This window comes from Scyliorhinus torazame, chromosome 12 (assembly GCF_047496885.1).
Source record: "Scyliorhinus torazame isolate Kashiwa2021f chromosome 12, sScyTor2.1, whole genome shotgun sequence".
In the NCBI taxonomy this organism is placed as follows: domain Eukaryota; kingdom Metazoa; phylum Chordata; class Chondrichthyes; order Carcharhiniformes; family Scyliorhinidae; genus Scyliorhinus; species Scyliorhinus torazame.
The window spans coordinates 172,445,693-172,473,677 of record NC_092718.1 but is presented as its reverse complement, the minus strand read 5'-3'; the positions used below and the strand labels follow the sequence as shown (position 1 = coordinate 172,473,677).

The following is a 27,985-nucleotide window of genomic DNA, read 5'->3' as shown; positions in this document are numbered from 1 at the left end:
ATTATAGGGCAGCACGGTAGCATTGTGGATAGCACGATTGCTTCACAGCTCCAGGGTCCCAGGTTCGATTCCCGGCTTGGGTCACTGTCTGTGCGGAGTCTGCACATTCTCCCCGTGTGTGTGTGGGTTTCCTCCGGGTACTCCGGTTTCCTCCCACAGCCCAAAGATGTGCGGGTTAGGTGGATTGGCCATGCTAAATTGCCCATAGTGTCTAAAATTGCCCTTAGTGTTGGGTGGGGTCACTGGGTTATGGGGATAGGGTGGAGGTGTGGACCTTGGATAGGGTGCTCTTTCCAAGAGCCGGTGCAGACTCGATGGGCCGAATGGCCCCCTTCTGCACTGTAAATTCTATGATGAAAGGAAATTAAGTGAGGGGAATTATGTGATTAAAAACACCAGATAGAAGGAAAACTCACCAAGTTTGTCATATGAATATGCTTAAAAGGTACTTTGAAAGGGAAGGAGAGAAAATGGAGGAGGTTTTAATGATTCTAACTCAAAGTGGCGAACCAAGTCCAGATGGCTGTGAATTTGACATACCTCAAATTAAATTGGAAAACGAGGATGTTCTTGAAAATTGGGATAAATTGTTGGGTTACCTTCCTGAGGAAAAATGGAACTGACCTTAAAGAGTTATTGATATCACATGGGCAAGTTTCTGGAGATAAATCGGGATACTAAGTTGGCTATACATGATATAGATGTGGGAAAGGCTGTTCCGATCAAACAACATCCACATAGACTTAACCCTTTAAATTGGCACATGTTAACAAAGAGATTGAGATTATGCTTAAAAATCGCATAATTGAAGTGGGTTGCAGCCAATGGAGCTCACCCATAATGATGGTACCAAAACCAGACGGTATCCAACGGTTGTGTGTGGACTTTAGAAAGGTTAATGCAGTTACAAGAACGGACTCTTATCCTATCCCACGTTTGGAGGATTGCATTGAGAAAGTGGGACAATCAGCTTTTATTTCCAAACTGGATTTACTTTAAGGTTACTGGCAGGTACCTTTATCCGAAAGAGCAAAGGAGATTTCAGCTTTTGTGACTCCAGATGGTACATACCAATTCAAAGTTATGCCATTTGGCATGAAAAACTCACCAGCCACATTTCAACGGTTAACTAACAAAGTTTTCAGGATTACCCAATTGTGCGGTATACATCGACGATCTGGTAATTTTCAGCCAGACGTGGATAGAACATTTAAAACATCTGTGGAGTTATTCGATCGACTTCAGGAGGCGGGTTTGGTGACAAACCTAGCCAAAAGTGAATTTGGAAAGGCCCGAGTAACTTTCCTTGGCCATACAATCGGACAGGGTCGAATGGTCCCACGGGATGTGAAAACAAAAGTTATTGGGGAGTTTCCAATACCTTCGACACGACGGGAAATAATACGATTTCTTGGTATGAGTGGATTTTACCGGAAATTTGGACTGAATTTTAGCAGCGTGGTCACTCCACTGATGGACTTGCTCAAGAAGCATAACAAATTCCAGTGGACAGGGTAGTGTCAACAGACATTTGATGGCCTGATGGCTGTGTTAACCACTGCTCCTGTGTTAGCCATCCCAAATTATACGAAACCATTCAAAGTGGCGGTTGACGCGAGTGATGTGGACATAGGTGCGGTGCTTCAACAAGACGACGACGAAGGGCTAGAGCGGCCTCTTGGTTATTTCACAAAGAAATTGAATTCTCACCAGAAAAAGTATTCAACGATTGAGAAGGAGACTTTGAGCTTGGTGCTGGCTTTGCAACATTTTCACATTTATGTGACCAGCAGTCCGTCTGACACCATTATATATACTGATTATAATCCGTTGACGTTTTTGGAGCGATTTCGGAATAACAATGCAAGGCTGTTTCGCTGGAGTTTATTGTTACAGCCATTTCATTTGAAAATAGTACATGTGGCAGGACGTGAAAATGTGATAGCCGATGCTTTGTCACGAATGTGATGAACGGAAGCAATTTCAGTTGGAGGAAGAAAAACGAAAAAAAATGGACTATATTATTATACCTGTTTGCGTGTGTTGTTTTTTGAAACTAAAAAGTATATTTACTGTGCATTTCTTAAAGAATGGTGAAAAAGTGAAAAATGAAACCATCTTGAAGTTGATGGTTTATTTATTTTTCTTGGGGGGAGGTGTCATGTGAGAGTATCTTTAAGAAATGGGTGTATATCAGCGATGTCGAGTGTGGGTGGAGCTGGGCTGTCTGTCAGCTTTTTACTTTTGTTTTAGGCTGTTTGCTGCAGGGTGTGTTTTAGTTTCGTTTTCAGTGTTGGAGCTAAAGCCAGACAGAGCAGGTTTACTGTTGATCTCTCTGCCATGAAAAGACTATCTCTTGATCATTTGGTGAATTCAGAATTATAAATGTTTTCAGTAGTGAATGTAAACCTGATGTGCTTCTCGTAAAAGGTGTTTTAAGTCTTATGGATGTTAAAAGGAAAGCTTAAAGGATTACTTAGTGTTGTATTCTTTGGCGGTTGTATTTGAATTAATGGTTGCTAAGATGTTCACTATGTTTTAAAAAGATTAACTTGTGCTCGACCACACCTGTAGAGTGGGCTGTGTGCTCCCCATACCACAATCTAGTAAAAGTCGTGGGTCAGGTGAACTCCATGATACACTTTGGGGTTCTCTAAACCCTGGCCCATAACACAGACCCATATGGAAACTCCGGCTATAAGTCTACAGAAGCCGTTTCGCGGCTTGTTTCAGCCCCCGCTTGGTCTCAGACAAGTCTGCACTGCCTTCAAGACTGTTAATCTCTTTTACCTGAACTGCCGAGAGCAATCTTCCTGATCTGTGGTCACAGTTTCATCCAGGACTGCACCAATTACTTATAATACAATACCTCTGAAATTCCTACATTCATCACAAGGAAACTTGATAGAGTGGATACCTGGAGGATGTTTCCTCTTGTGGGGGAGGCTAAAACTAGGGGAGGTAAGTTTAAAAATAAGAGCTCTCACTTGGGGGAGAAGTATTTTTCCCAAAGGGTCATTGGTGTATGGAATTGTCTTCCTCAGAAAGCAGTGGAGGCTGGGTCTTTGAATTTAATCAAGGCAGAATTGGGCTGATTTTTGTTCGGCAAGCGAGTCAATTATGGGGCCAGGCAAGAAAGTGGAGCTGAGACCACAACCAAATCCTATTAATGGTGGAGCAGGCTCAAAGGGCTACATAGACTATACCTCCTATTCTCCTCAATGCTTGTGAGAGAGCCTGACAGGATAGATGTTGAGAGGATGTTTTCCCTTCTGGAGGAATCTAGAAATAGGGGCTACAGATTAAAATGAGCAATTCTCTCGTTCAAGACAGGGACAGGAGAATTTCTCTCAGAGGGTCATTGTTCTTTGGAATTGTCTTCCACAGAGAACAGTGGGGGCTTGGTCATTGACCCAGTTGGGGGGCAGGCAGGAAAATGGAGTTAAGGCCACAATTGGATCAGCATGAGCTTATTGAATGGTGGAGCAGTCTCGATGGGCTGAATGAGGAACTCCTATTTCTTATGATCTTATGATCCTCTGGTTGCGTGATTACAAAGATTTCACAATCCATCTTATAAGTCCGTTCCCTTCTGAAGTGTAGAGCCCCAATTGTCTCGACTGGGAATTACTTCAGTGGTTGTCTCTACACCCTTTCCAAAATCTCAAAATCATCCACCATGTGAAGAGGCCAAAATTGGATACAACCGAGGCCTAACCAAGTACATCAACACGCTCCTTATTTGGAAAGATTGGTCCTATATGTTTGTTTTCAAAATAGTTTGTCAGCGAATTGATATACTTGATGTTGTCCTTCCCTACCTACATTTTTATTGAGCAATCAGCTGTGGCTTAGCTGATGACAACGTGCACAATATCTTGGCTGTCAATCCAGTGTAGTACTGAGGTTTTGCTGTTTTGTTGGAGATGACATATTTTGAAAAAGATTTTAAATTGAAACCCTGTTGCCTGCTTGAGTATATGTAAAGTATTCCTTGCGACTGCTTCAGGGGAGTACATGGGGAGTTATCCCGGGTATCCTAACCAATGTTTACCACTCTGAACATCAGTGGTGTAAATTATCTCACCATTGTTACTTGTGGACCTAGCTGTGCACAAATTGCTTGCCATATATTCTACATCATAACAGAAACTACATTTCAAAAGTACTTAATTTGCTGTAAGACACTTTGGAATGGCCTGAAGTTGCAGATATATATTTTCCATATCTTTTTGGATGAATGATTTTTAAGTAGCAGCTTTTAAAATTGCTAAGTGAATTGCTCATTCACAAAACTGGTGCTTTCACAATTGGCTGAATATTCTCTTGCAGTGTAACAATTCTGTTATTCCATAATGATATTGCCTTGGACCACTTGGCATTTACTAAATCTATCTGAAAGACAGCTTAGGGCAGGTTTCTCCATCCCACCGCACCAGATTTCTGTTGCGACACGCCGTTGGGATTCTCGTTTTGCATGCTGTCCAATGGGGTTTCCCATTGTGGGGCAGCCCCATGCCTTCGGGGAAACCCCTGGTCTGCTGGCAAAATGGAGAATCCCGACAGTGGAGAATTCAGCCCATGATGATGTGCCTGAGCCAAGTGGTGAATGGACTAGCGAGAGTGTGAAAGCAAAGATTCCTGAATGACGGATTCTGCCTAAGTGGAACCAACTTCCACCTAATGGATTCTCATACTGTATATACATATATAAAATGGAAGCATTTGGGTGATTTTCCCTCTCTTCCATCTTAGACTGTGAGCAATAACACCTCTGTAAATAGAAGCAAATTACTGCAGATGCTGGAATCTGAAACCAAAGAGAAAATGCAGGAAAATTACATAAAAATTGTGAAGGGCCTGGACAGAGTGGATGGGAAGGGCCTATTTAATTTAGCAGAGAGGTCAGTGACTAGGAGGGCATAGATTGGTAGAGAGATTAGAGGGGAAGATTACTCTTTTCACTCAGAGGGCTGTAGCGGTCTGGAACTCACTGTCTGGACAGGTAGTAGAAGCAGGAACTCTCATCTCATTTAGGCTACGGACCAAATACTGGAAAGTGGAACTAGGCTGGGTGGCTCGTTTTTCGGCCGGCCCAAATACTAAGGGCCAAGTGGCCTCTGTGCTGTAAACTCTCTATGATTCTATGTCCATGAACACAAACAGGAACTGGCCACTCCAAATATTTTAATCAAGAGTCTTGTGCCAAAGGGATGAGGAACTACACAAACCATCCCATACTTTTCTTTATCAAAGACAGATATTGGAATTGGAGAAGGAATATGAGCTGTCCAGTGGGAACGGGTTCCGATAATCACAGGTACGCGACTATGTGAGGAAGCAGGTGCCGTCTTTTCCCAATCTGCCCCTCCGAGATTACAGGATGAAGTGGTGTCAAAAGAGGGAGTGGGGGAGAGCAAGGTGTCCGGGATTTACAAGGAGTTAATGGACTGGGCGTGAGCCCCGATAGGAGAAGTCAATTGGAAATGGGAGAATGGGAGGAGGAACTGCGGGGGGGGGATGGAGGATGGAGGCTGGGTTATGGGAGGAAGCTCTGAGAAGGATGAATGCATACTCACCGTGTGCAAGGCCAGTTTTACCTTAACTGATGGGCAGCACGGTAACACCGTGGATAGCACAATTGCTTCACAGCTCCAGGGTCCCAGGTTCGACTCCGGCTTGGATCACTGTCTGTACGGAGTCTGCACATCCTCCCCGTGTGTGCGTGGGTTTCCTCCGGGTGCTCCGGTTTCCTCCCACAGTCCAAAGATGTGCATGTTAGGTGGATTGGCCACGATAAATTGCCCTTAGTGTCCAAAATTGCCCTTAGTGTCGGGTGGGGTTACTGGGTTATGGGGATAGGGTGGAGGTGTGGACCTTGGGTAGGGTGCTCTTTCCAAGAGCCGGTGCAGACTCGATGGGCCGAATCGCCTCCTTCTGCACTGTAAATTCTATGATAATCTATGATCTCTCAACCACAAGGCTGTATATCCATTAGATGAACACACATTTTAGCATTATCTGCTTATTTCATTTGGGATGTCACTAAATAAAGTAAGACGTGAATAAGGAGTACTCAGTTCCTGCATGAGGTAGTATTTCTCAACTCTGCAATCAAGCAGTCTGTTAACAGCTCTCTGTTTTGCAAAGTCAGATCATTTCAGGAGGATCTCACTTGCCAGAATGAGAAGATTCTGCAACAGCGTGCACATTTCATGGTACCCCTGTACACTCGTGATATTACATGTACATATTCCTGTAATATTAGACAAGCCAATGGACTTGCCATAGGTCACAAACTTCTGTATTAAAGCAGAAAGAGGAAGAATCCTTCATAAGAAAGGAATTTTACTCATTGGCCATTATACCCTGAAACTTGGATCAGGAAGCTTTGTGGTTGTCACTTCAGATTGGCGGTTTTTTAAAGTTAATTTACGGAATGTGGGCGGTGCTGTCTAGGCCAGCATTTATTGCCCATCCCTAGTTGCCCTTGAACCATTCCAGTCCCTGAGGTGTAGTTGAACCCACAGAGCTGTTAGGAAGGGAATTCCTGGATTTTGATGCAGTGACAAGTGAAGGAAGGCAATATATTTCCAAGTCAGGATGGTGAATGACTTGGAGGGCTACCTCTAGGTTTGTGATGTTCCCAATTATCTACTGCACTTGTCCTTCTAGATGGTAGTGGTCGTGGGTTGGAAATCTGCTGCCTAAGGAACCTGGTCCATTCCTGCAGTGCATCTTGTGAGATGATACACATGGCTGCAACTGTTCATCAGTTGTGGAGGGAGTGGATGTTGAAGGTTTGAGGAAGGGGTGCCAGTCAAGAGGGCTGCTTTGACTGTTGACCAGAAACTGCACAGGACTAGCCATACAAGTACTGTGGCAACCAGAGCAGGTCAGGCTGCACAAGCGATCATTGTGTCAAGCGTCTTGAGTGTTGGAGCTGCACTCATCCAGGCAAGTGGAGAGTATTCCATCGGACTCCTGACTTGTGCCTTGTAGCTGGTGAACAAGCTTTAGGGAGTCAGGATGTGAATTACCTGCTACAGGATTCCTAGCCTTTGACCTGCTCTGGTAGCCACAATACTTATATGGCTAGTCCAGTTCTGGTCAATAGTAACCCTCAGGATGTTGATAGTGGGGGATTCAGCGATGGTAATGCCATTGAATGCCAAAGGGTGATGGTTAGATACTTTCGTCGGAGATGGTCATTGCCTGGCATTTGTGTGGCGTGAATATTATTTGCCACTTTTCAACCAAAACCAGGAACAAAAACAGAAAATGCTGGAAAATCTCAGCAGGTCTGGCAGCATCTGTGGAGAGAGAACAGAGCTAACATTTTGAGTCTGGATGACTCTTTGCTGGAGAGAACTGGAAATACTATTGTTGGGGAAGGTGGGGGGGGGAGGTGGAGCTGTAAGGGCTGAATAGAGGGACAGCGATAGTGGAGGCTATAGAGCGATTGACAAAGATGTTGTGGTCAAAAAGGGAAAGTAAATGGTGGTGATCATGGCTAAGAAGGGTGTGGATAGTGGTGTGTTAAGGGTTCAGAATGTGTTAATGGCAGAACAAAGCAGTGAGTCGAAGGACAACCTGCAACAGGCAATGAATGGCCCTGGTGGGGTGGGTGGCGGAGAGACAACGCAAGAGAAAAACACGATGGAAGGCAGGGCGAACAGGGGATGAAAAAATGAATCAATGGAAGAATTGAAAATAAATTGATGGAAATAAAAATGGAGTGAAGCTGGAGGAGAGTTCTAAGTCTGAAGTTGTTGAACTCAATGTTAAGTCTGGAAGGCTGTAACATGCCTAATCAGAAGATGAGGTGCTGTTCCTCCAGTTTGTATTGGACTTCCCTGGAATATTGCAGCAAGCCAAGGTCGGATATGTGGACATGAGAGCAGGATGGTGTGTTGAAATCACAAGCAACAAGTAAGTCTGGGTCCTGCTTGCGGACGGAGCAAAGGTGTTCTGCAAAGCGGTGACCCAGTCTCTCCACGCTTTTTGTTTGGAGGAAGTGAGATGGGAAATTGTTCGGCCTGTTGGAGGGGAATTGTTCAGGTCTCTGTTCAATAAAGAAGTAAAGAGTCCTCGGACCATCCTGGAGGGAAATGGAGGTATAGAAGGAGTGAACATCCATGGTAAAGAGGAGGCGGTTCGGATCGGGGAACTGGGAAGGTGTTGACATGACGTAGGGCATCAGAGAGGGGGATCCAGCCCAAACCTGGATATTGTCCAGGTCTTGCTGCATTTGGACATGAACTGCTTCATTATCCAAGGAGTCGCAAATGGTGCTGAACATTGTGCAGTCAACTGCGAACATCCCCACTTCAGACTTTCATTGGTGAAACAGCTGAAGATGGTTGGGCCTAGGGCACTAGCCTGAGGAACTCCTGCAGTGATATCCTGGAGCTGAGATGATTGACCTCCAACCACCACAACCATCATTCTTTGTGCTAGGTATGACTCCAACCAGCAGTTCTCCCTCTGATTCCCATTGACTCCGCTTTTGCTAGGGCCCCTTGTTGCCACAATCAAGCAAATGCTGCCTTGATGTCAAGGGCATTCACTCTCACCTCACCTCTGTCATTCAGCTCTTTCGTACAGTTTTGAACCAAGGCTGCAATGAGATCAGGAGTTGAATGACCCTGACGGAACCGAAACCGAGCGTGCGTAAGCAGGTTATTGCTGAGTAAGTGCAGCACTGTTGATGACCCCTTACATCATTTTGCTGATGATTGATCATAGATTGATGGTGCGGTAATTGGCCTGATTGGATTTGTCCTGTTTCTTGTGTACTGGACATCTGGGCAATTTTCCACACGGTTGCCGGATAAATGCCAATGTTGTAGCTATACTGGAACAGCTTGGATGAGGGCGGAGCAGGTTGTGGAGCAGAAGTCTTCAGGACTTGCTGGAATATTGTCACGGTCCATAGCCTTTGTAGTATTTAGTGCCTTCAGCTGTTTTTTGATACCACATGGAGTGAATTGAATTGGCTGAAGACTGACATTTGTGATGCTGGGGACCTCTGGAGAAGGCCGAGATAGAGCATCCACTCGGCACCTCTGGCTGAAGATTGTTGTAAATGCTTCAGCCTTATCTTTTTCACAGATGTGCTCTTCCATTATTGAGGATGGGTATACTTGTGCAGCCTCCCCCTCAAGTGAGTTGTTTAATTATCCACCACCATTCACAGCTGGATATGGCAGGACTGCAGAGCTTAGATCTGATCAGTTAGTTGTGTATTAGTTCTGTATTGCTGCTTATGCTGTTTGGCACGCAAGTAGTCCTGTGTTGTAGCTTCACCAGGTTGACACCTTATTTTTAGGTATGTCTGGTCTTATTCCTTGCATGCCCTCCTGCACTCTTCAATGAACCATGATTGATCCCCTGGCTTGGTGGTAATGGTACAGTGGGGGATAGGCCATGTGGTTACAGATTGTGGTTGAGTGCAGTGCAGCTGCTGCTGATGTCCCACAGCATCTCATGGATGCCCAGTCTTCAGTTGGTAGACCTGTTCAAAGTCTGTCCCATTTAGCACTGTGACAGTGCCACACAGGTTTGTTGAAAGTGTGAATGTGACAACATTTTACACAACGCAATTGGATAGGCATAACTGATCCAAGTAATAAAGTTCTGCATGAAAGTAAAATGTGATATGGACAACAGGAAAGATCTGGGGCTGGATTCTCAGCCCTGCTGCGCCACATTTCTATTTCATCCCGCTGGCGGGATGCTCCGTTTCACTGGCTGGTCAATGGGGTTTCCCATTGTGGGACAGCCCCACGCCGTCAGGAAACCCCTGGGCTGCTACCAAAATGAAGCATCGCACCGATGGAGAATCCAGCCCAAAATATTGACTGCAATTACAGCAGGGATTAGAGTTTGTGGTGCATAAAAGCTGTAGAAATGGAGGAAGTATGTTGCAGCACAAATATTGTACAGATGTAGAAGTGGATACTATATGCACATTTAGAAGCAAGCTGTCATGCTAAAAGGTTGCAAGCCCCTCTGACAATTATACGTCTTGTATGTTCTACAGTGGCTGTATCTTAATTAATAAATAAATATTGTGGTGCTGCAAGATCTCTCTTTAGTGACTTATTCTTTCTCTAGATAAACAGGTTCCATATGCATGAGCCCCAACCTTTAGTTGCACAGTGTCAATAGAAAGTGATTGTTTTGATCTCTCCTCTAGCAATATAATATCGGTGCAGCGATTTTCTTTTTCCCTCTACTCTGAAATCTCTGGCTCTGCAGTATTTATCCACAACCTTCTGTTTTAGGATGTTTATATTTTGGCATCGCCTTCCTCTGGCTGTTGAATATCCGTGCGTGATGATCCTGAACTAATCTAGTTATACTGTATCTATATAATGCCATTGCACTTCTTTAGCTGTGTGGTATTGCATAGTTGCTCTGCTTTTTTTCTGGCTATGGCTGTTTTTGGAAGCATATGATAAAATCCATTTCTTGCTCCTTAATTTGGTATGGTGACATAACCGTCTTATCGAACACTGTACAGGTGTTGCAGGTGCTGTTCAAAAAACGCAAAGTTACTCATGTTTGTCTTTTAATTTGAGCAAGTTGTTGCACTGTACATTCTGTCATATTGAATATGGCATAGTTGCAGCAGAATCTCGCACATCCCATCTCCCTGCTTGCAGAGTGCAACATAGACTATGTTTAGCACAGGGCTAAATCGCTGGCTTTGCAAGCAGAGCAAGGCAGGACAGCAGCACGGTTTATAAAATAATCTTACAAAGCATTTGAAAAAAAACATGAACAGGACACAAATACCTTCTTGGCAACACCTCCCTTGTAGATTTATAGCTATAAAAATAAAGTAATATTCCCCAAGGGAAAACTATAACAGTAAATGTATACCATATAACACACGAAAACTATAACAGTAAATGTATACCATATAACTTCTCAAAAGCTTCCACTCTACAGTGGAAATGCAAGAAAGCTCAGAAAACAAACTGCTTTCCGAAGCAAATAATTTTCTGCTTCAGATTTCACATTCTCTCAGCACAGTCATCTCCCCAAACAGCCACACAATGCAGATCAACACCTTTCTTTCAATCAGTGTTCTTTAAACTTTTTTTCCAGGGACCCATTTTTACCAACCGGCCAACCTTAGGGACCCAACCCGGCCGACCTTCGTGACCCACGCCGGCCAACCTTCGCGACCCACGCTGGCTGACCTCCGCGACCCACCATTTTCTCTTACCTTGTTTGCTGCTGACAAAAATGGAGGAAATGGTTTTGGGTCCCTTTGGCCCTCGTACACGGTCCTCCAATGGAACCAGTTGGATGAAGGGAAAGCCTTCCGGTGTCGGAAAGTATGGCGTCACCATCTGTCCAAAGTTCTGCATTTTTTTCCTGTAACATTTTATCAAATAAACCCCCCCGAACTTGGTAAAAAAAAGAATAAAATGAATGAAAAAAAAAAAAATTAAATGAATAAAATAAATGAATAAAACCCCCCCGAACTTGTAAAACAAAAAGCTGCGACCGTTTATAAAAAAAACGGCCGCACTGCGCATGCGTGCCCGATCATGGCCGTGCATGCGCACCGATGATCTAGCACACATGCGCAGTGCGGCCGCATTTTTTTTACATGTTCGTGGCCATTTTGAAGGCCGCTTGCAGCCGGCGTTATTAACAGCCGGCTACTGCGGCTGTTGCGCGCAGATTTGCGCGATCGGGAGCGCCGCAACGGACGGCTCCGCGACCCTCCCGACACCCGCCCGCGACCCACCCGCAGGTCACGCCCCCAAGTTTGACACTGCCTGCTTTAAATATCCTCTCTTCCCCCCCCCCAAAAAAATCTCCGATTCTACTGTCCTCCGCATCTCTTTGAACTCAACTTTTCGCAAAAATATATATTTTTTTCATGTTTTCCTATTGCCTCCACTGTCTGATCAAATAAAATGTATTAACCTTCCCATGTTTACTTATGAAACCTTTGTAAGCTGTAAAAGTCCCTTAAACTCCCTATTGAAATTTAACAGATGGAAAGCCAAGTCCCTAGGCTGGATTCTCCGCACCCCGCCGCCGAAAGCACGGCCGGCGCAGAGGCGGAGAATCCATTTTCCCGCACGGAATTGGGACCGTCGCCGGTTCCCCGATTCTGCGGGCCCCGAAAAGCAGCGTACTCCAAGTGTATGCGGCGCCGCATAGGACTTATTTGGGGCCATTGCCAGGGCCCGCTTCGCCATTTTCCTCCCTCGATGGCGTGGATCTAATGTGGTCCAGCCGATCGGGATACTCACTTGGCGGCTGTGGACTCAGTCCGCGGCCGCCCTGGTCAGAGGGGTCTATAGGCGGCTGGGAAATCTTTGTGCGGGCGAACAGGACCGGGTGCGCGGGCGATCGGGGGGTTTAGTTTTAGGGTCCAGCTCCGCGGTCGGAGTCCGCCATGGAGCACGACGCGGCAGCTGGTGGCTGTTGCGTGCACATGCACGCAGCCTCTGACCCGGAAGTGCGGGGGCACGTAGCTGCAGGCAAAGCTGCTAGATCTACGCCGGGTCCCTGCAAGCTCCCTGCAGGTCTTGGAATTTGTGGCCCCTTCACGCCAGTTTTTCTGGCGTGAAACTCCACAGTTTTTAAAAAATAAATTGAGAGTACCCAATTATTTTTTTTCATATTAAAGGGCAATTTAGCGTGGCCAATCTACCTAACCTGCACATCTTTGGGTTGTGGGGGTGAAACCCACGTAGACACGGGGAGAACGTGCAAACTCAACACGGACAGTGACCCAGGGCCGGGATTTGAACCCGGGTCCTCAGCGCCGTAGGCAGCAATGCTAACCACTGTGCCACCGTGCTGTCCCAGATACACAGCCTTCTTTACAGAATACCAGTATATTCCCAAAAATATTAATAATAATAATATCTTATTGTCACAAGTAGGCTTAAATGAAGTTACTGTGAAAAGCCCCTAGTCGCCACATTCCGGCGTCTGTTTGGGGAGGCCGGTACGGGCAACACTACCCCTAATCCCATGCGCTTTAATTTTATACGATAATCTTTTAAGCAAGACTTTGTCATAAGCCTTCTGAAAGTCCGTAACCCACATCAACTGGCTCCCCCTCATCAACTCCACTGTTTTCTAAGTGCTCTGCTATAAAAGCTTTGATAACGGATTCTAGAATTTTGTCCACTACCGATCGTCTATAATTCCCTGTTTTCTCTCTACCTCCCTTTTTAAATAATGGAGCTACATTACCTAACCTCCAATCTGTAGGAACTGTTTCAGAGTCTATGGAAACCTGGAAGATGACGACCAATACATCCACCATTTCTAGACCCACTTCCTAATGTACTCTGGGATGTAGATTATCAGGTCCTGGGGATTTATCAGCCTTCAATCCCATCAATTTCCCCAACACCATTTCTCTAATAATATTGATCTCCTTCAGTTCATCCCTTTCATTAAACCCAAACCCTGCATTCCCGAACATTTCTGGTATCTTATTTGTGTCTTCAATTGTGAAGACAAAACCAAAGTATGTATTTCGTTGGTCAGCCATTCCTTTGTTCCCCCATTATAAATTCCCTGTTTCAGACTGTAAGGGACCTAAATTTGTCTTCACCAATCTTTTTCTCTTCACGTACCTGTAGAAACCTTTACAGTCAATTTTTATGTTCCCTGCAAACTTACTCTTGTACTCTCTTTGCCCGTTCCTAATCAATCCCTCGGTCCTTCTTTACTGAATTCTAAACTCCTCCCATTTGTGCCAGGCAGGGCTAAACATTTGTTCCAGTTCCCCCATGCACTCCATGAATGTTTGCCATTGCCGGTCCACAGATGTCCCTTTAAGTAATGTTTCCCAATTGATAATGCCTCATATCATCGTATCTTCTTTTATTAAGATTCAGGACCCTAGTCTCAACTACTTCACTCTCCATCTTGATGGGAAGTTCTATCATATAATGATCGCTTATCCCCAAGGCGTCTAGCACAACTAGATTGACAATGATTCCGTCCTCATTACACAGTACCCAGTCCAGGATGGCCTGTTCTCTAGTTGGTTCCTCAGTGTATTGATCCAGAAAACCATCCCGTATACACTCCAGGAATTCCTCCTCTACGGTATTGTGACTAATTTGATCTGCCCAAACTAAACGAAGAATAAAATCACCCATAATTACAGATGTTCCTTTATTGCATGCATCTCTAATTTCCTATTTAATGCCATTCCCAACTACAGTTTATGGGCCTGTATACAACACCCACTAATGTTTTTTGACTTAACTCTGGGGTTAATTAAATGCATATTAAAGACTGCTGTTTTCATAAGTGTGTACCCATGGCTTCTGTATTTAATATATGATGTATGCACGAGGGTCTACTAGAATCACTGGCTCTGTACCATGCAATGTGGATGTTTGTGGCAACTTACCACTGTGCATATACACAGGCAAGGAGCCTGGAATTATCTCAGTGTGAAAAGTAATGGCTCGTGTAATGTAATGTTTTCATGAGAAGCCATGGAATTGTAACATTTGCATACCACAATGTATACACTAGAGGCTCTGAGTCTTCCTACATATTGGGCGGGATTCTCCGGCCTCCCAGCCGCATATTTCTTGTTCAGCGGGAGGCAGCACATCGTTCGCTGGTGGCAGGATTCTCTGGTGCCACTGCTGTCGATGGGAATTTCCATTGAAGCCACCCCAAGCTGCCAAGAAATCTGTGGCGGGGTGCGCTTCTGGCTGGATCAGAAGATCCCACTGCCGTGAGCTGCCGGAGAATTTTACGTATACTGGGGACCATTGCTTCTCTAATTAAGTATCTGCACATGGTGCCCAGGACCTGACCCATATGGCTGATGTAATGTTTGCAAAATAGCGCTGGAACCACATTACATGCAATGTAATGTATACACGGGGCATTGGGATTCCAATGTATATTTTTGAATTAAGTGTGTGAAATATGCCATGCGGACAGAGGGCCCTGGGGCTACAAAGTGTGTGCAGTGTAATTATAAATGCAATGCTCAAACTGTAGTTTTGTGTAATATAATGTATGGATTGGCTCTGAAATTGTGGAAAAATAGGCACAATGCTGATGTGATTTAATTGTAAGGTCTTGATGGGCTGAACCAGTTATTGCTAACATTCGCATTGGAAAGTTTTGTGCCTTTCTATTTGACCCCTTATTGTCTGTATCACAAGTATAAGGTGATGTCAGACTAAACTCATCTTTTAAATTCCTTATTTCATTTGCCTTTGCAGGTTGTGTGCTAGTTACCCCCAAAAGTTGCTTGTTCCAGTGTGGATCACAGATAAAGAATTGGAGAGTGTAGGGACCTTCAGATCTTGGAAAAGGATTCCTGTGGTCGTTTACAGGTGAAGTTCTTAAATTTTAACATTTCTGATTTCTTCGTTCTCAGCAAGGAATTCCTCCTGGAGGCTTTAATGTTCTAAAATGACAAAATAAGATGCATTTATCAGTTTCCTACCATTATTAATGAATGAACTCCATTTATTGACTATGAAAATGGATAATTAAATTTTTAAAACTGGCATTTTATTTCCTTGTGAGTTTTACAGGTCATTAATAAAGTTTAGTATAGTTTGTTCAGAAGGAGCTAGAATATATTTAGGCTCTAAGTAACAAGTCAAATATTTAATTGTATCTGAAGAGCAGTGAGTTTTCCAGATGCCCGAGCCAGTATTTCTTCCTCAGTAATGTTTGAAAAAAAGAGTAACAGCTTATTGATTCCCCTGCTACTGTACTACTATGTTCATTTATAAAATCATAACTCTTAAGAGCCACTAATTGTATGTACATGATGTTGCTATGTTTCCTAGAGAAGTGAAGGTTGGTGTGACCATTGATGTTGTCAATGTCCAAAGCAGTGCTACCTGTGAGGATAAGGACAGTTGGAAGGGCTGCCAAAATGCAGACCACAGCACCTTGGAGCAGGAGGCTGTCCACAGAGTAGAGGAGAAGGAAAACGTGTCACATGGTAGTTTTCAGGGGTTCAGTAATCAGGGCGACATAGCATCCTTTGTAATAAGGATCGAGAGTCTTCCTGATAAAGTTGTATATCTGGTGCCAGGTTGAAGGACATCTTGAATCTGCTTCAAATAATATTGGAGAGGTGGGGGTGGTGGACTTCCAGTCATTGTGATTCAGATTGGTACCAACACCACAGAGAAAAGTAGACAAGTAGTTCACCAGGAACTAAATTAAAGAATGGAACCTCCAGGGTTATAATCATTTGAATATTACCAGAAGTGTGCAAATTAGCATAGGGACAAGTAGATTCATTGAACATATGGCTAAAGGAATGGTTTGGAAAGAAGGATCCCATTTAATGGGACATTGGCACCAGTATTGGGTTAGAGATGAAAAAGTAGTCTTGATAATAACTCAAAAATAAATGGAAAAGAAGAGAGTAGACTAACAGGCTATGATGTTTGGCCCCTCAAAAAGTGTTATGTGCATGCAGGTAGTAAGAGGAGCCAACTGAATGAATTGCAGGCACAAATTCAACTTGGAGTCTATAACATGATAGATCTGAAGGAGACCTGGCTGCAACATGGTCAGTACTGGTAATTATACATATCAGGTCACCCCAGGAAAGATAAGAAAATGTAGAAGGAAAGAAGTAGCCTTAGTGATTAAGGATGAATTTATTTCAGTGATGAAATGATATAACGAGAGGTAAGCAAGCAGTGGAGATTTTCTGGGTAGAAGAGGGGTTAGACAGTGAGGGAGTTGTGTATAGTCCTGGTTGTGTTTGTGAAGTGGTAGATAGTATAAATTCAGAGATTAGTCAAACTTTCAGCAAAGGTAGAATGCTTTTGATTAGGGACTTTAAATTTCATATAGATTGGAACAAACAAACTCACATATGTCAGAAGGTAGTGAATGTCTGGTATAGTTTTCTGTAACAATATGTCCTAAATATGTTCCCGTACCAGCCTCCCCGAACAGGCGCTGGAATATGGCGACTCGGGGTTTTTCACAGGAACTTCATTTGAAGCCTACTTGTGACAATAAGCGATTTTCATTTCATTAAAAACAAGGGGGTGGACCATATTCGACTGGTAATGAACCAGATTTAGTTAATCACCCCATATGGTGTGTCAACCTTGATCTAATACAATCATAAAGTGATCATGGTCAGTGTGGTGTTTGAAGGGGAGAAACGTGTAATACCTATTAAGATTGTAGATTTAGATAGAGTGGACTTATTGTGATGAGACCTAGATTGCCCACAATAAACTTGGCAATTCTGTTAATGAGTAAATTAACATATCGTAACAAAACACCTAATGCTACACAGAACCAGATAAAACCCCTGAGAGTTGCAAGAGATTATTTGCCAAAAACAAACAGCATGAACGACTAAGAGGCAAGAGATAGCGTAAAAGCTAAAAGATGAAATGCACACAAAATGCAATAAATAACACCGATCCTGACAAATGGGAAAGATACAAACAACAGCGAACGGTGACAAAACAGATAGAGCTATAATCACATAGAATGAAAGGAAACTTGCAAGGGATATCAGAATCAACACAAATTTTTATTACATTAGGGAAAAAGAGTATTGTCTGCTTGAAACTGATCATGGTATTATTATCAGTGAAAATAAGGAAGTGGCTGACATATTGAATATTTACTTTGTGCCAGTATTTACAGGCGAGGAGAAGGTTAGCTTGCCAGAAGTCCCAAGGAAATTGCGCGGTAGCAAAGTGGTTTGCACTGTTGCTTCACAGCACCAGGGTCCCAGGTTAGCTTCCCTCTTGGTCACTACCTGTGCGGAGTCTGCGCATTCTCCCCATCTCTGTATGGGTTTCCTCCAGGTGCTCCAGTTCCATTCCTGTTAGGTGAATTGGACATTTTGAATTCTGCCTCTGTACCGAACAGGTGCCAGTGTGTGGCGAAGAGGGGATTTTCACAGTAACTTCATTGTAGTGTTAATGTAAGCCTATTTGTGACAATAATAAAGATTATTATATTGATTCAGGGTCAAATTAATGTAAGCAAAATAACAGTAATGAAGAAAGTAGAGACAATAATGAGTGACATCCCTAGGACCAGATAGTTTCCACCCCAAGGCTTTAAAGGAACATTGACAATGCCTTAACTATAATCTTCCAAAGTTCCCTCACTTCAGCAGATTTTAGGTTGGGAAATTGCGTATGTTACTCTGCTATTTAAGATAGATGAGAGAGGGAAAGCAAGGAATTGTAAACCAGTTTGCCTAACACCTGTTAGTGAATTACCAGAATCTATAAATTATGCTTTGGGTGACTAAATACCTTAAATTTTCTGCAGATCAAAGAGAGTCGGGGTGAACAGGTTAGGTTAGTATGGTGTAGTCGCTGCTGACAATGCAGTCTGCTTGACATTGGGGTGACCAAATACAGATTGGATGATGCTTTGTAGAAAACCTCCATTGGGTCTGCAAACATGACCCCAGAGTTCCAGTGGCCTGTCATTTTAATTTGCCCCCTTTTTTTCATGCTAACCTCTCTGCACTTGGCCGTCTGCAGTGTTCTAAAGAAGCTCAGTGTAAGCTTGAGGAACGACACCATAATTTTGATTAGGCAATTTACAGCCTGCCAGACTTGAATATTGAATTCAATAATTTCACATTATAACCTTTACCCCCTTTTTGTTTTGTTTCTCTTTGAAGCCTTTGGTGTTACTCCCATTATTTGCTTTTGGATATCAACTATTCATCATACTGCCATTCATGCCTTCTTTAGACACCATTTTTTTCTTGTACCATTGCTTCTCCCTGTCTTCCACTCTTAAAGACCCTCTCTTTTATTCTTTTCCCACCATTCCTACTTTCACTTGCTCAAAACCACTTTTCCCATTCAACCTGAAATGTTTCTCATTCCTTAGATGCTGCCTAACCTGCTGAGAATATCCTAAATATGTTACTTGTATGGTCAACCAGGTGGCAATTGTTAAAGTTGCTCAAAAGAGACTTTTAGCTAAAACTGAAGTACATGGAATTGAAGGCTTAATATTGCCCGGTTATGAAATTGGCTGATGGGAGAGATGAAGAGTGAGATAGTGTGAGATAGGTATTCTATTTGGTGGGACGCGACTAGTGTCCTGCCAGAAACTGTATTTGGGCCTCAACTGTTCACTGCATTTATTATAACTTAATGATGAGATATGAAGCTACATGTCCAAATTTGCCAATGATGGGTAAGATTGTAAGCTGTGTAGATGGATGCAAAAAATTACAAAAACATACAGATGGCTTAAATAAATGGGCAAAACTATGGCAAATGGACTTTTAACTGTAGAGACATATGAAAGCATCCACTTCGGGCGATTCACTGATTGGCGAGTCTAGGATTAAGGAACGTGGCCTAAAGATTAGAACCATAATAACCAGACCTTTCAGGAGTGAAATGAGGAAACAGTTCTACACACAACGGGTGGGAGAAACTTGGAACTCATTCCCAACCAGCAATTGATGGTCGATCAATTGTTCTAACCTGAGATTGATAGATTTTTGTTAATTAAAGGTACTAAGGGATGTGGGGAAAAGTTGGGTATATAGAGCTAGGTGCAGATTAACCATGATCTCATTGAAAACAGAACAGCTTAAGAGTCTAAATGGCCTACTCCTGTCCTTAACAGGAGACGCAAAGTATATAAATACCAATTTTTTTGTCCCAGTTGGAAATATTTCTTTCACGCAATGAGTTACTGAGGTCTGGAATGCACTGTCTGAGAATGTGGTGGCGGCAGGTTCAAGCGAAACATTCAAAAGGGAGCATAGTAAGAATTCTTACAACATCAGGTTAAAGTCCAACAGGATTATTTCAAATCACTAGCTTTCGGAGCACTGTTCCTTCCTCAGGTGAATGAAGAACTATGTTCCAGAAACATATATGAATGAGTGCCACCTCCGGGCAAACCCCTCCACAGTCCCTCTGAAGGCGAACTTTATCTTCTCGAGCTGAAGAAACTCTGCTAGGTCATTCACCCACATCCCCGGTTTTGGCGGCCCCGAGTCCCTCCATTCCAATAAGATCTGTCTCCGGGCTACCAAGGAGGCAAAGGCCAAGACATCGGCCCTTTAACGCCTCTTTTATCAGAACTATATCTATCTCCTTGAAACCATTTAATGATTCCGATTCCACCCCACTATGGGGGTAGCAAGTACCACAAATTCAGAGTAGTTCCTCCTCATCTCAGTTCTAAATCTACTGCCTCTCAAACTATATCCATGACCTCTCATACTAGACTGCCCCACAAGGGGGAACATTTGGTCTTCATTTACTTTATCAATCCCTTTTAGTATTTTATATACCTCGACCAAATCCTCTCTCATCCTCCTAAACTCCAGCGAGTATAAGCCCAAACTGTTTAATCTCTCCTCGTATTGCCCTGGGAGTCCTCAACATTGACTCTGGACTCTATGAAGTCTCATGACTTCAGGTTAAACATGGGCAAGGAAACCTCCTGCTGATTACCACATACTGGCCACCATCAGCTAATCAATCAGTACTCATATTGAACACCACTTGGAGGAAGCACTGAGGGGGCAAAGATGCAGAATATACTCTGGGTGGAAGATTTCAATGTCCATCACCAAGAGTGGCTCGGTCCTAAAAGACATAGCTGATAGACTGGGACTACAGCAGGTGGTGAGGGAACTGTTGATTCCCAAATTTCTTTCTCTGTCAGTCTGGCCTCAATAAAAGTTGAGATGGATTCGCACGTAAAAAGAAGTTATTTATTTAGCTTGCAAGCTTAATTCATCTTACAGAAACATAAGAGACATCCAGCCTCTTATACTCCAGAAAGCGACTGAACAAAGAGACAAAAGGATCTCTGCAAAATCAATTCAAATGGTATCAAGTTTCACATACTCGACGCCCATAGGTCAGCCTATGTCCCTCCTGACCTGTTTGATCTATTCTGATTGGCTCACTTCCAATCCCTTTCTCTGGCCCCTATCAATGCAGCATCACTCTCAGACACACCTCTTCCTGCTTTTTCCATGCGGTCTCAAATCCCTTTGTCCCTAACTGCCAGAATCAAAGTGGCTTATTTCTACATTACATTAACTAGTATCTCTAAAGTAACTATTTTATATCACATTCGTCAGAACCACCAAGAAGGAAGAACATACTTAACCTCATTCTCACCAACCTGCCTGCTGAAGATGCATCTGTCCATGACCGTATCGGTAGAAGTGATCACCGCACAGTCCTTGTGGAGACAAAGTCCCGTCTTTACATTGAGGGTGCCCTCCATTGTGTTGCTTGGCACTACCACCGTGCTAAATGGGATAGACGTCGAACAGATCTAGCAACTCAAGACTGGGCATCCATGAGGGATGAGGTCCTAAAAGCAGAATACAGGGAGCGAGGAAGGAAGTTAAGAAATCGGACCTCGAAGGTAGTGATCTCAGGATTACTACCGGTGTCACGTGCTAGTCAGATTAGAAATGACAGGATATATAGGATAAATACGTGGCTGAAGGGATGGTGTCAGGGTGAAGGTTTCAGATTCCTGGGGCATTGGGACCGGTTCTGGGGAAGGTGGGACCTGTATAAACTGGACGGGTTACACCTGGGCAGGACTGGAACTGATGTCCTCGAGGGGCTATTTGCTAGAGCGATTGGGGAGTGTTTAAACTAATGTGGCAGAGGGATGGGAACCGTTCAGGAAGTCGGAAGGTAGTAAAACAGGGACAGAAACAAAAGGCAGTAAGGGGGAAAGTGTAAGGCAGAGAAGCCATAGTCAAAAATCAAAAAGGGTGACAGTACAAGGTACAGTGGCTGAGGGGAGCTCAGTGAATAGGCCCAGCAATACTAAAAGGAATAAAACAGGAAGTATAAACATAAATGGAATGAAACGCGGCAGGTTGTTACATGAAGATATGGGTTCAACGATGAGGAAAATTAGGAGAAAAGTTAAGAGGAAAAATATCTTAGGAGAGGCTACTGATCAAGGTGTTAAGATTCAAAATAAAGGTATAAAAGCCAACATAAGTGTACTTTACCTGAATGCTCGTAGTATTCGGAATAAGGTAAATGAGTTGATGACGCAAATCATCGTGAATGACTATGATTTAGTGGCCATTACTGAAACATGGTTGAAGGATGGTCACGACTGGGAGTCAAATATCCAAGGGTATCAAACTATTCGGAAGGACAGAGTGGATGGTAAGGGAGGTGGTGTAGCTCTGTTATTTAATGGTGACATCTGAGCAATAGTAAGGGATGACATTGGTGCTATGGAGGATAAGGTTGAATCCATTTGGGTGGAAATCAGGAATAGTAAGGTGAAAAAGTCACTGATAGGAGTAGTCTATAGGCCACCAAATAGTAACATTATGGTGGGGCAGGCAATAAACAAAGAAATAACTGATGCATGCAGAAATGGTACAGCAGTTATCATGGGGGATTTTAATCTACATGTCGATTGGTTTAACCAGGTCGATCAAGGCAGCCTTGAGGAGGAATTTATAGAATGTATCCGCGATAGTTTCCTAAAACAGTATGTAATGGAACCTACGAGGGAACAAGCGGTCCTAGATCTGGTCCTGTGTAATGAGACCGGATTGATTAATGATCTCATAGTTAGGGATCCTCTTAGAAGGAACGATCACAAAATGGTGGAATTTAAAATCCAGATGGAGGGTGAGAAGGTAAAATCGAACACTAGTGTTTTGTCCTGAAACAAAGGAGATTACAATGGGATGAGAGAAGAGCTAGCTAAGGTAGACTGGGAGCAAAGACTTGATGGTGAAACAGTTGAGGAACAATGGAGAACCTTCCAAGTGATTTTTCACAGTGCTCAGCAAAGGTTTATACCAACAAAAAGGAAGGACGGTAGAAAGAGGGAAAATCGACCATGGATATCTGAGGAAATAAGGGAGAGTATCAAATTGAAGGAAAAAGCATACAAAGTGAAAAAAATTAGTGGGAGACTAGAGGACTGGGAAATATTTAGGGGACAACAGAAAGCTACTAAAAATGCTATAAAGAAGAGTAAGATAGATTATGAGAATAAACTTGCTCAGAATATAAAAACAGATAGTAAAAGTTTCTACAAATATATAAAGCAAAAAAGAGTGGCTAAGGTAAATATTGGTCCTTTGGAGGATGAGAAGGGAGATTTAATAATGGGAGATGAGGAAATGGCTGAGGAACTAATCAGGTTTTTTGGGTCGGTCTTCACAGTGGAAGACACAAATAACATGCCAGTGCCTGATGGAAATGAGGCTATGACAGGTGAGGACTTTGAGATGATTGTTATCACTAAGGAGGTAGTGATGGGCAAGCTAATGGGGCTAAAGGTGGACAAGTCTCCTGGCCCTGATGGAATGCATCCCAGAGTGCAAAAAGAGATGGCTAGGGAAATTGCAAATGCACTAGTGATAATTTACCAAAATTCACTAGACTCTGGGGTGGTCCTGGCGGATTGGAAATTAGCAAACGTGACACCACTGTTTAAAAAAGGAGGTAGCCAGAAAGCGGGTAATTATAGGCCAGTTAACTTAACTTCGGTAGTAGGGAAGATGCTGGAATCTATCATCAAGTAAGAAATAGCGAGGCGTCTGGATGGAAATTGTCCCATTGGGCAGATGCGGCATGGGTTCATAAAGGGCCGGTCGTGCCCAACTAATTTAGTGGAATTTTTTGAGGACATTGCCAGTGCGGTAGATAACGGGGAGCCAATGGATGTGGTATATCTGGGATTTCCAGAAAGCTTTTGACAAGGTGCCACAAAAGGTGCCACAGAAGGTTGCTGCATAAGATAAAGATGCATGGCATTAAGGGTAAAGTAGTAGCATGGATAGAGAATTGGTTAATTAATAGAAAGCGCAGAGTGGGGATTGATGGGTGTTTTTCTGGTTGGCAATCAGTAGCTCGTGGTGTCCCTCAGGGATCAGTGTTGGGCCCACAATTGTTCACAATTTACATAGATGATTTGGAGTTGGGGACCAAGTGCAACGTGTCCAAGTTTGCAGACGACACTAAGATGAGTGGTAAAGCAAAAAGTGCAGAGGATACCGGAAGTCTGCAGAGGGATTTGGATAGGTTAAGTGAGTGGGCTAGGGTCTGGCAGATGGAATACAATGTTGACAAATGTGAGGTTATCCATTTTGGTAGGAATAACAGCAAGAGGGATTATTATTGAAATGATAAAATATTAAAACATGCTGCTGTGCAGAGAGACCTGGGTGTGCTAGTGCATGAGTCGCAAAAAGTTGGTTTACAGGTGCACCAGGTGATTAAGAAGGCAAATGGAGTTTTGTCCTTCATTGCGAGAGTTTAAGACTAGGGAGGTTATGCTGCAATTGTATAAGGTGTGAGTGAGGCCACACCTGGAGTATTGTGTTCAATTTTGGTCTCCTTACCTGAGAAAGGACGTACTACATAGAACATAGAAAATACAGCACAGAACAGGCCCTTCGGCCCATGATGTTGTGCCGAACCTTTGTCCTAGATTAATCATAGATTATCATTGAATTTACAGTGCAGAAGGAGGCCACTCGGCCCCTCGAGTCTGCACCGGCTCCTGGAAAGAGCACCCCACCCAAACCCAACGCCTCCACCCAACACCAAGGGCAATTTTGGACACCAAGGGCAATCCACCATGGCCAATCCACCTAACCTGCACATCCCCGGACTGTGGGAGGAAACCGGAGCACCCGGAGGAAACCCACGCAGACACGGGGAGGATGTGCAGACCCCGTACAGACAGCGACCCAAGCCGGAATCGAACCTGGGACCCTGGAGCTGCAAAGCAACCGTGCTGTCCACAATGCCACCGTGCTGCCCTTAAGAACAAATAAATCTACACTATATCATTTTACCGTAATCCATGTACCTATCCAATAGCTGCTTGAAGGTCCCTAATGTTTCCGTCTCAACTACTTCCACAAGCAGTGCATTCCATGCCCCCACTACTCTCTGGGTAAAGAACCTACCTCTGATATCCCTCCTATATCTTCCACCTTTCACCTTAAATTTATGTCCCCTTGTAATGGTTTGTTCCACCCGGGGAAAAAGTCTCTGACTGTCTACTCTATCTATTCCCCTGATCATCTTATAAACCTCTATCAAGTCGCCCCTCGTCCTTCTCCGTTCTAATGACAAAAGGCCTAGCACCCTCAACCTTTCCTCGTAAGACCTACTCTCCATTCCAGGTAACATCCTGGTAAATCTTCTTTGCACCTTTTCCAAAGCTTCCACATCCTTCCTGAAATGAGGCGATCAGAACTGTACACAGTACTCCAAATGTGGCCTTACCAAAGTTTTGCACAGCTGCATCATCACCTCACGGCTCTTAAATTCAATCCCTCTGTTTATGAACGCGAGCACACCATAGGTCTTCTTCACAGCTCTATCCACTTGAGTGGCAACTTTCAAAGATGTATGAACATAGACCCCAAGATCTCTCTGCTCCTCCACATTGCCAAGAACTCTACCGTTAACCCTGTATTCCGCATTCATATTTGTCCTTCCAAAATGGACAACCTCACACTTTTCAGGGTTAAACTCCATCTGCCACTTCTCAGCCCAGCTCTGCATCCTATCTATGTCTCTTTGCAGCCGACAACAGCCCTCCTTACTATCCACAACTCCACCAATCTTCGTATCGTCTGCAAATTTACTGACCCACCCTTCAACTCCCTCATCCAAGTCATTAATGAAAATCACAAACAGCAGAGGACCCAGAACTGATCCCTGCGGTACGCCACTGGTAACTGGGATCCAGGCTGAATATTTGCCATCCACCACCACTCTCTGACTTCTATCAGTTAGCCAGTTCGTTATCCAACTGGCCAAATTTCCCACTATCCCATGCCTCCTTACTTTCTGCAGAAGCCTACCATGGGGAACCTTATCAAATGCCTTACTAAAATCCATGTACAGTACATCCACTGCTTTACCTTCATCCACATGCTTGGTCACCTCCTCAAAGAATTCAGTAAGACTTGTAAGGCAAGACCTACCCCTCACAAATCCGTGCTGACTATCCCTAATCAAGCAGTGTCTTTCCAGATGCTCAGAAATCCTATCCTTCAGTACCCTTTCCATTACTTTGCCTACCACCGAAGTAAGACTAACTGGCCTGTAATTCCCAGGGTTATCCCTAGTCCCTTTTTTGAACAGGGGCACGACATTCGCCACTCTCCAATCCCCTGGTACCACCCCTGTTGACAGTGAGGACGAAAAACTCATTGCCAACGGCTCTGCAATTTCATCTCTTGCTTACCATAGAATCCTTGGATATATCCCGTCAGGCCCGGGGGACTTGTCTATCCTCAAGTTTTTCAAAATGCCCAACACACCTTCCTTCCTAACAAGTATTTCCTCGAGCTTACCAATCTGTTTCACACTGTCCTCTCCAACAATATCGCCCCTCTCATTTGTAAATACAGAAGAAAAGTACTCGTTCAAGACCTCTCCTATCTCTTCAGACTCAATACACAATCTCCCGCTACTGTCCTTGATCGGACCTACCCTCGCTCGAGTCATTCTCATATTTCTCACATATGTGTAAAAGGCCTTGGGGTTTTCCTTGATCCTACCCGCCAAAGATTGTTCATGCCCTCTCTTAGCTCTCCTAATCCCTTACTGGTGCTGGAGGGTGTGCAGAGGAGATTCACGAGGTTAATCCCAGAGTTGAAGGGGTTGGATTACGAGGAGAGGTTGAGTAGACTAGGACTGTACTCGTTGGAATTTAGAAAGATGCGGGGGGATCTTATAGAAATATATAAAATTATGAAGGGAATAGATAGGATAATGCGGGCAAGTTGTTTCCACTGGTGGGTGAAAGCAGAACTGGGGGGCATAGCCTCAAAATAAGGGGAAGTAGATTTTGGACTGAGTTTAGGAGAAACTTCTTCATCCAAAGGGTTGTGAATCTGTGGAATTCCTTGCCCAGTGAAGCATTGAGGCTCCTTCATTAAATGCTTCTAAGATAAAGATAGATAGTTTTTTGAAGAATAAAGGAATAAAGGATTATGGTGTTCGGGCCAGAAAGCGGAGCTGAGTCCACAAAAGATCAGCCATGATCTCATTGAATGGTGGAGCAGGCACGAGGGAGCCAGATGGCCGACTCCTGCTCCTAGTTCTTATGTTCTTATGAGGTTCTGTGGGCCATCAGCAGCAACAGAATTGTATTCAACCCCAATCTCCAACCTCATTGCCTGGCATATCCTCACTCTATCGTTACCACCCAGCCAAGGGATCATGCCTGGCATATCCTCACTCTATCGTTACCACCCAGCCAAGGGATCAACCCTGGTTCAATCAAGAGTGCAGGAGGGCATGCCAGGAGCAACATCAGGCATATTTAAAAAATGAGGTGTCAACCTGGTGAAGCTACAACACAGGACTACTTGTGTGTCAAATAGCATAAGCAGCAAATAATAGACAGAGCTAAGCGATTCCACAACAAACGCATCAGATCTTAGCTCTGTAGTCCTGCCACATTAGAACATAGAACACTACAGCACAGTACAGGCCCTTCGGCCCTCGATGTTGCGCCGACCTGTGAAACCACTCTAAAGCCCATCTACACTATTCCCTTATCACCCATATGTTTATCCAATCACCATTTGAATGCCTTTAGTGTTGGCGAGTCCACTACTGTTGCAGGCAGGGCATTCCACGCCCTTACTACTCTCTTGAGTAAAGAACATACCTCTGACATCTGTCCTATATCTATCTCCCCTCAATTTAAAGCTATGTCCCCTTGTGCTAGACATCACCATCCGAGGAAAAAGGCTCTCACTGTCCACCCTATCTAATCCTCTGATCATCTTGTATGCCTCAATTAAGTCACCTCTTAACCTTCGTCTCTCTAACGAAAACAGCCTCAAGTTCCTCAGCCTTCCCTCATAAGATCTTCCCCCCATACCAGGCAACATTCTGGTAAATCTCCTCTGCACCCTTTCCAATGCTTCCACATCCTTCCTATAATGCAGCGACCAGAATTGCACGCAATA

The 27,985-nt window shown here is 43.9% G+C and overlaps 1 protein-coding gene across 7 annotated transcripts in view; it reads left to right on the top strand.

Moving 5' to 3' along the window:
- The window catches only part of mtmr4 (myotubularin related protein 4), a 255,708-nt gene that overhangs the window by 188,617 nt on the left and 39,106 nt on the right, over positions 1-27,985 (top strand). For all 7 annotated transcript variants that reach the window (XM_072469397.1, XM_072469391.1, XM_072469392.1 and 4 more), the window contains one exon: positions 15,252-15,365. In XM_072469397.1, coding sequence (XP_072325498.1) covers positions 15,252-15,365 — 114 coding nt within the window. The remainder of the gene's footprint in view (positions 1-15,251; positions 15,366-27,985) is intronic.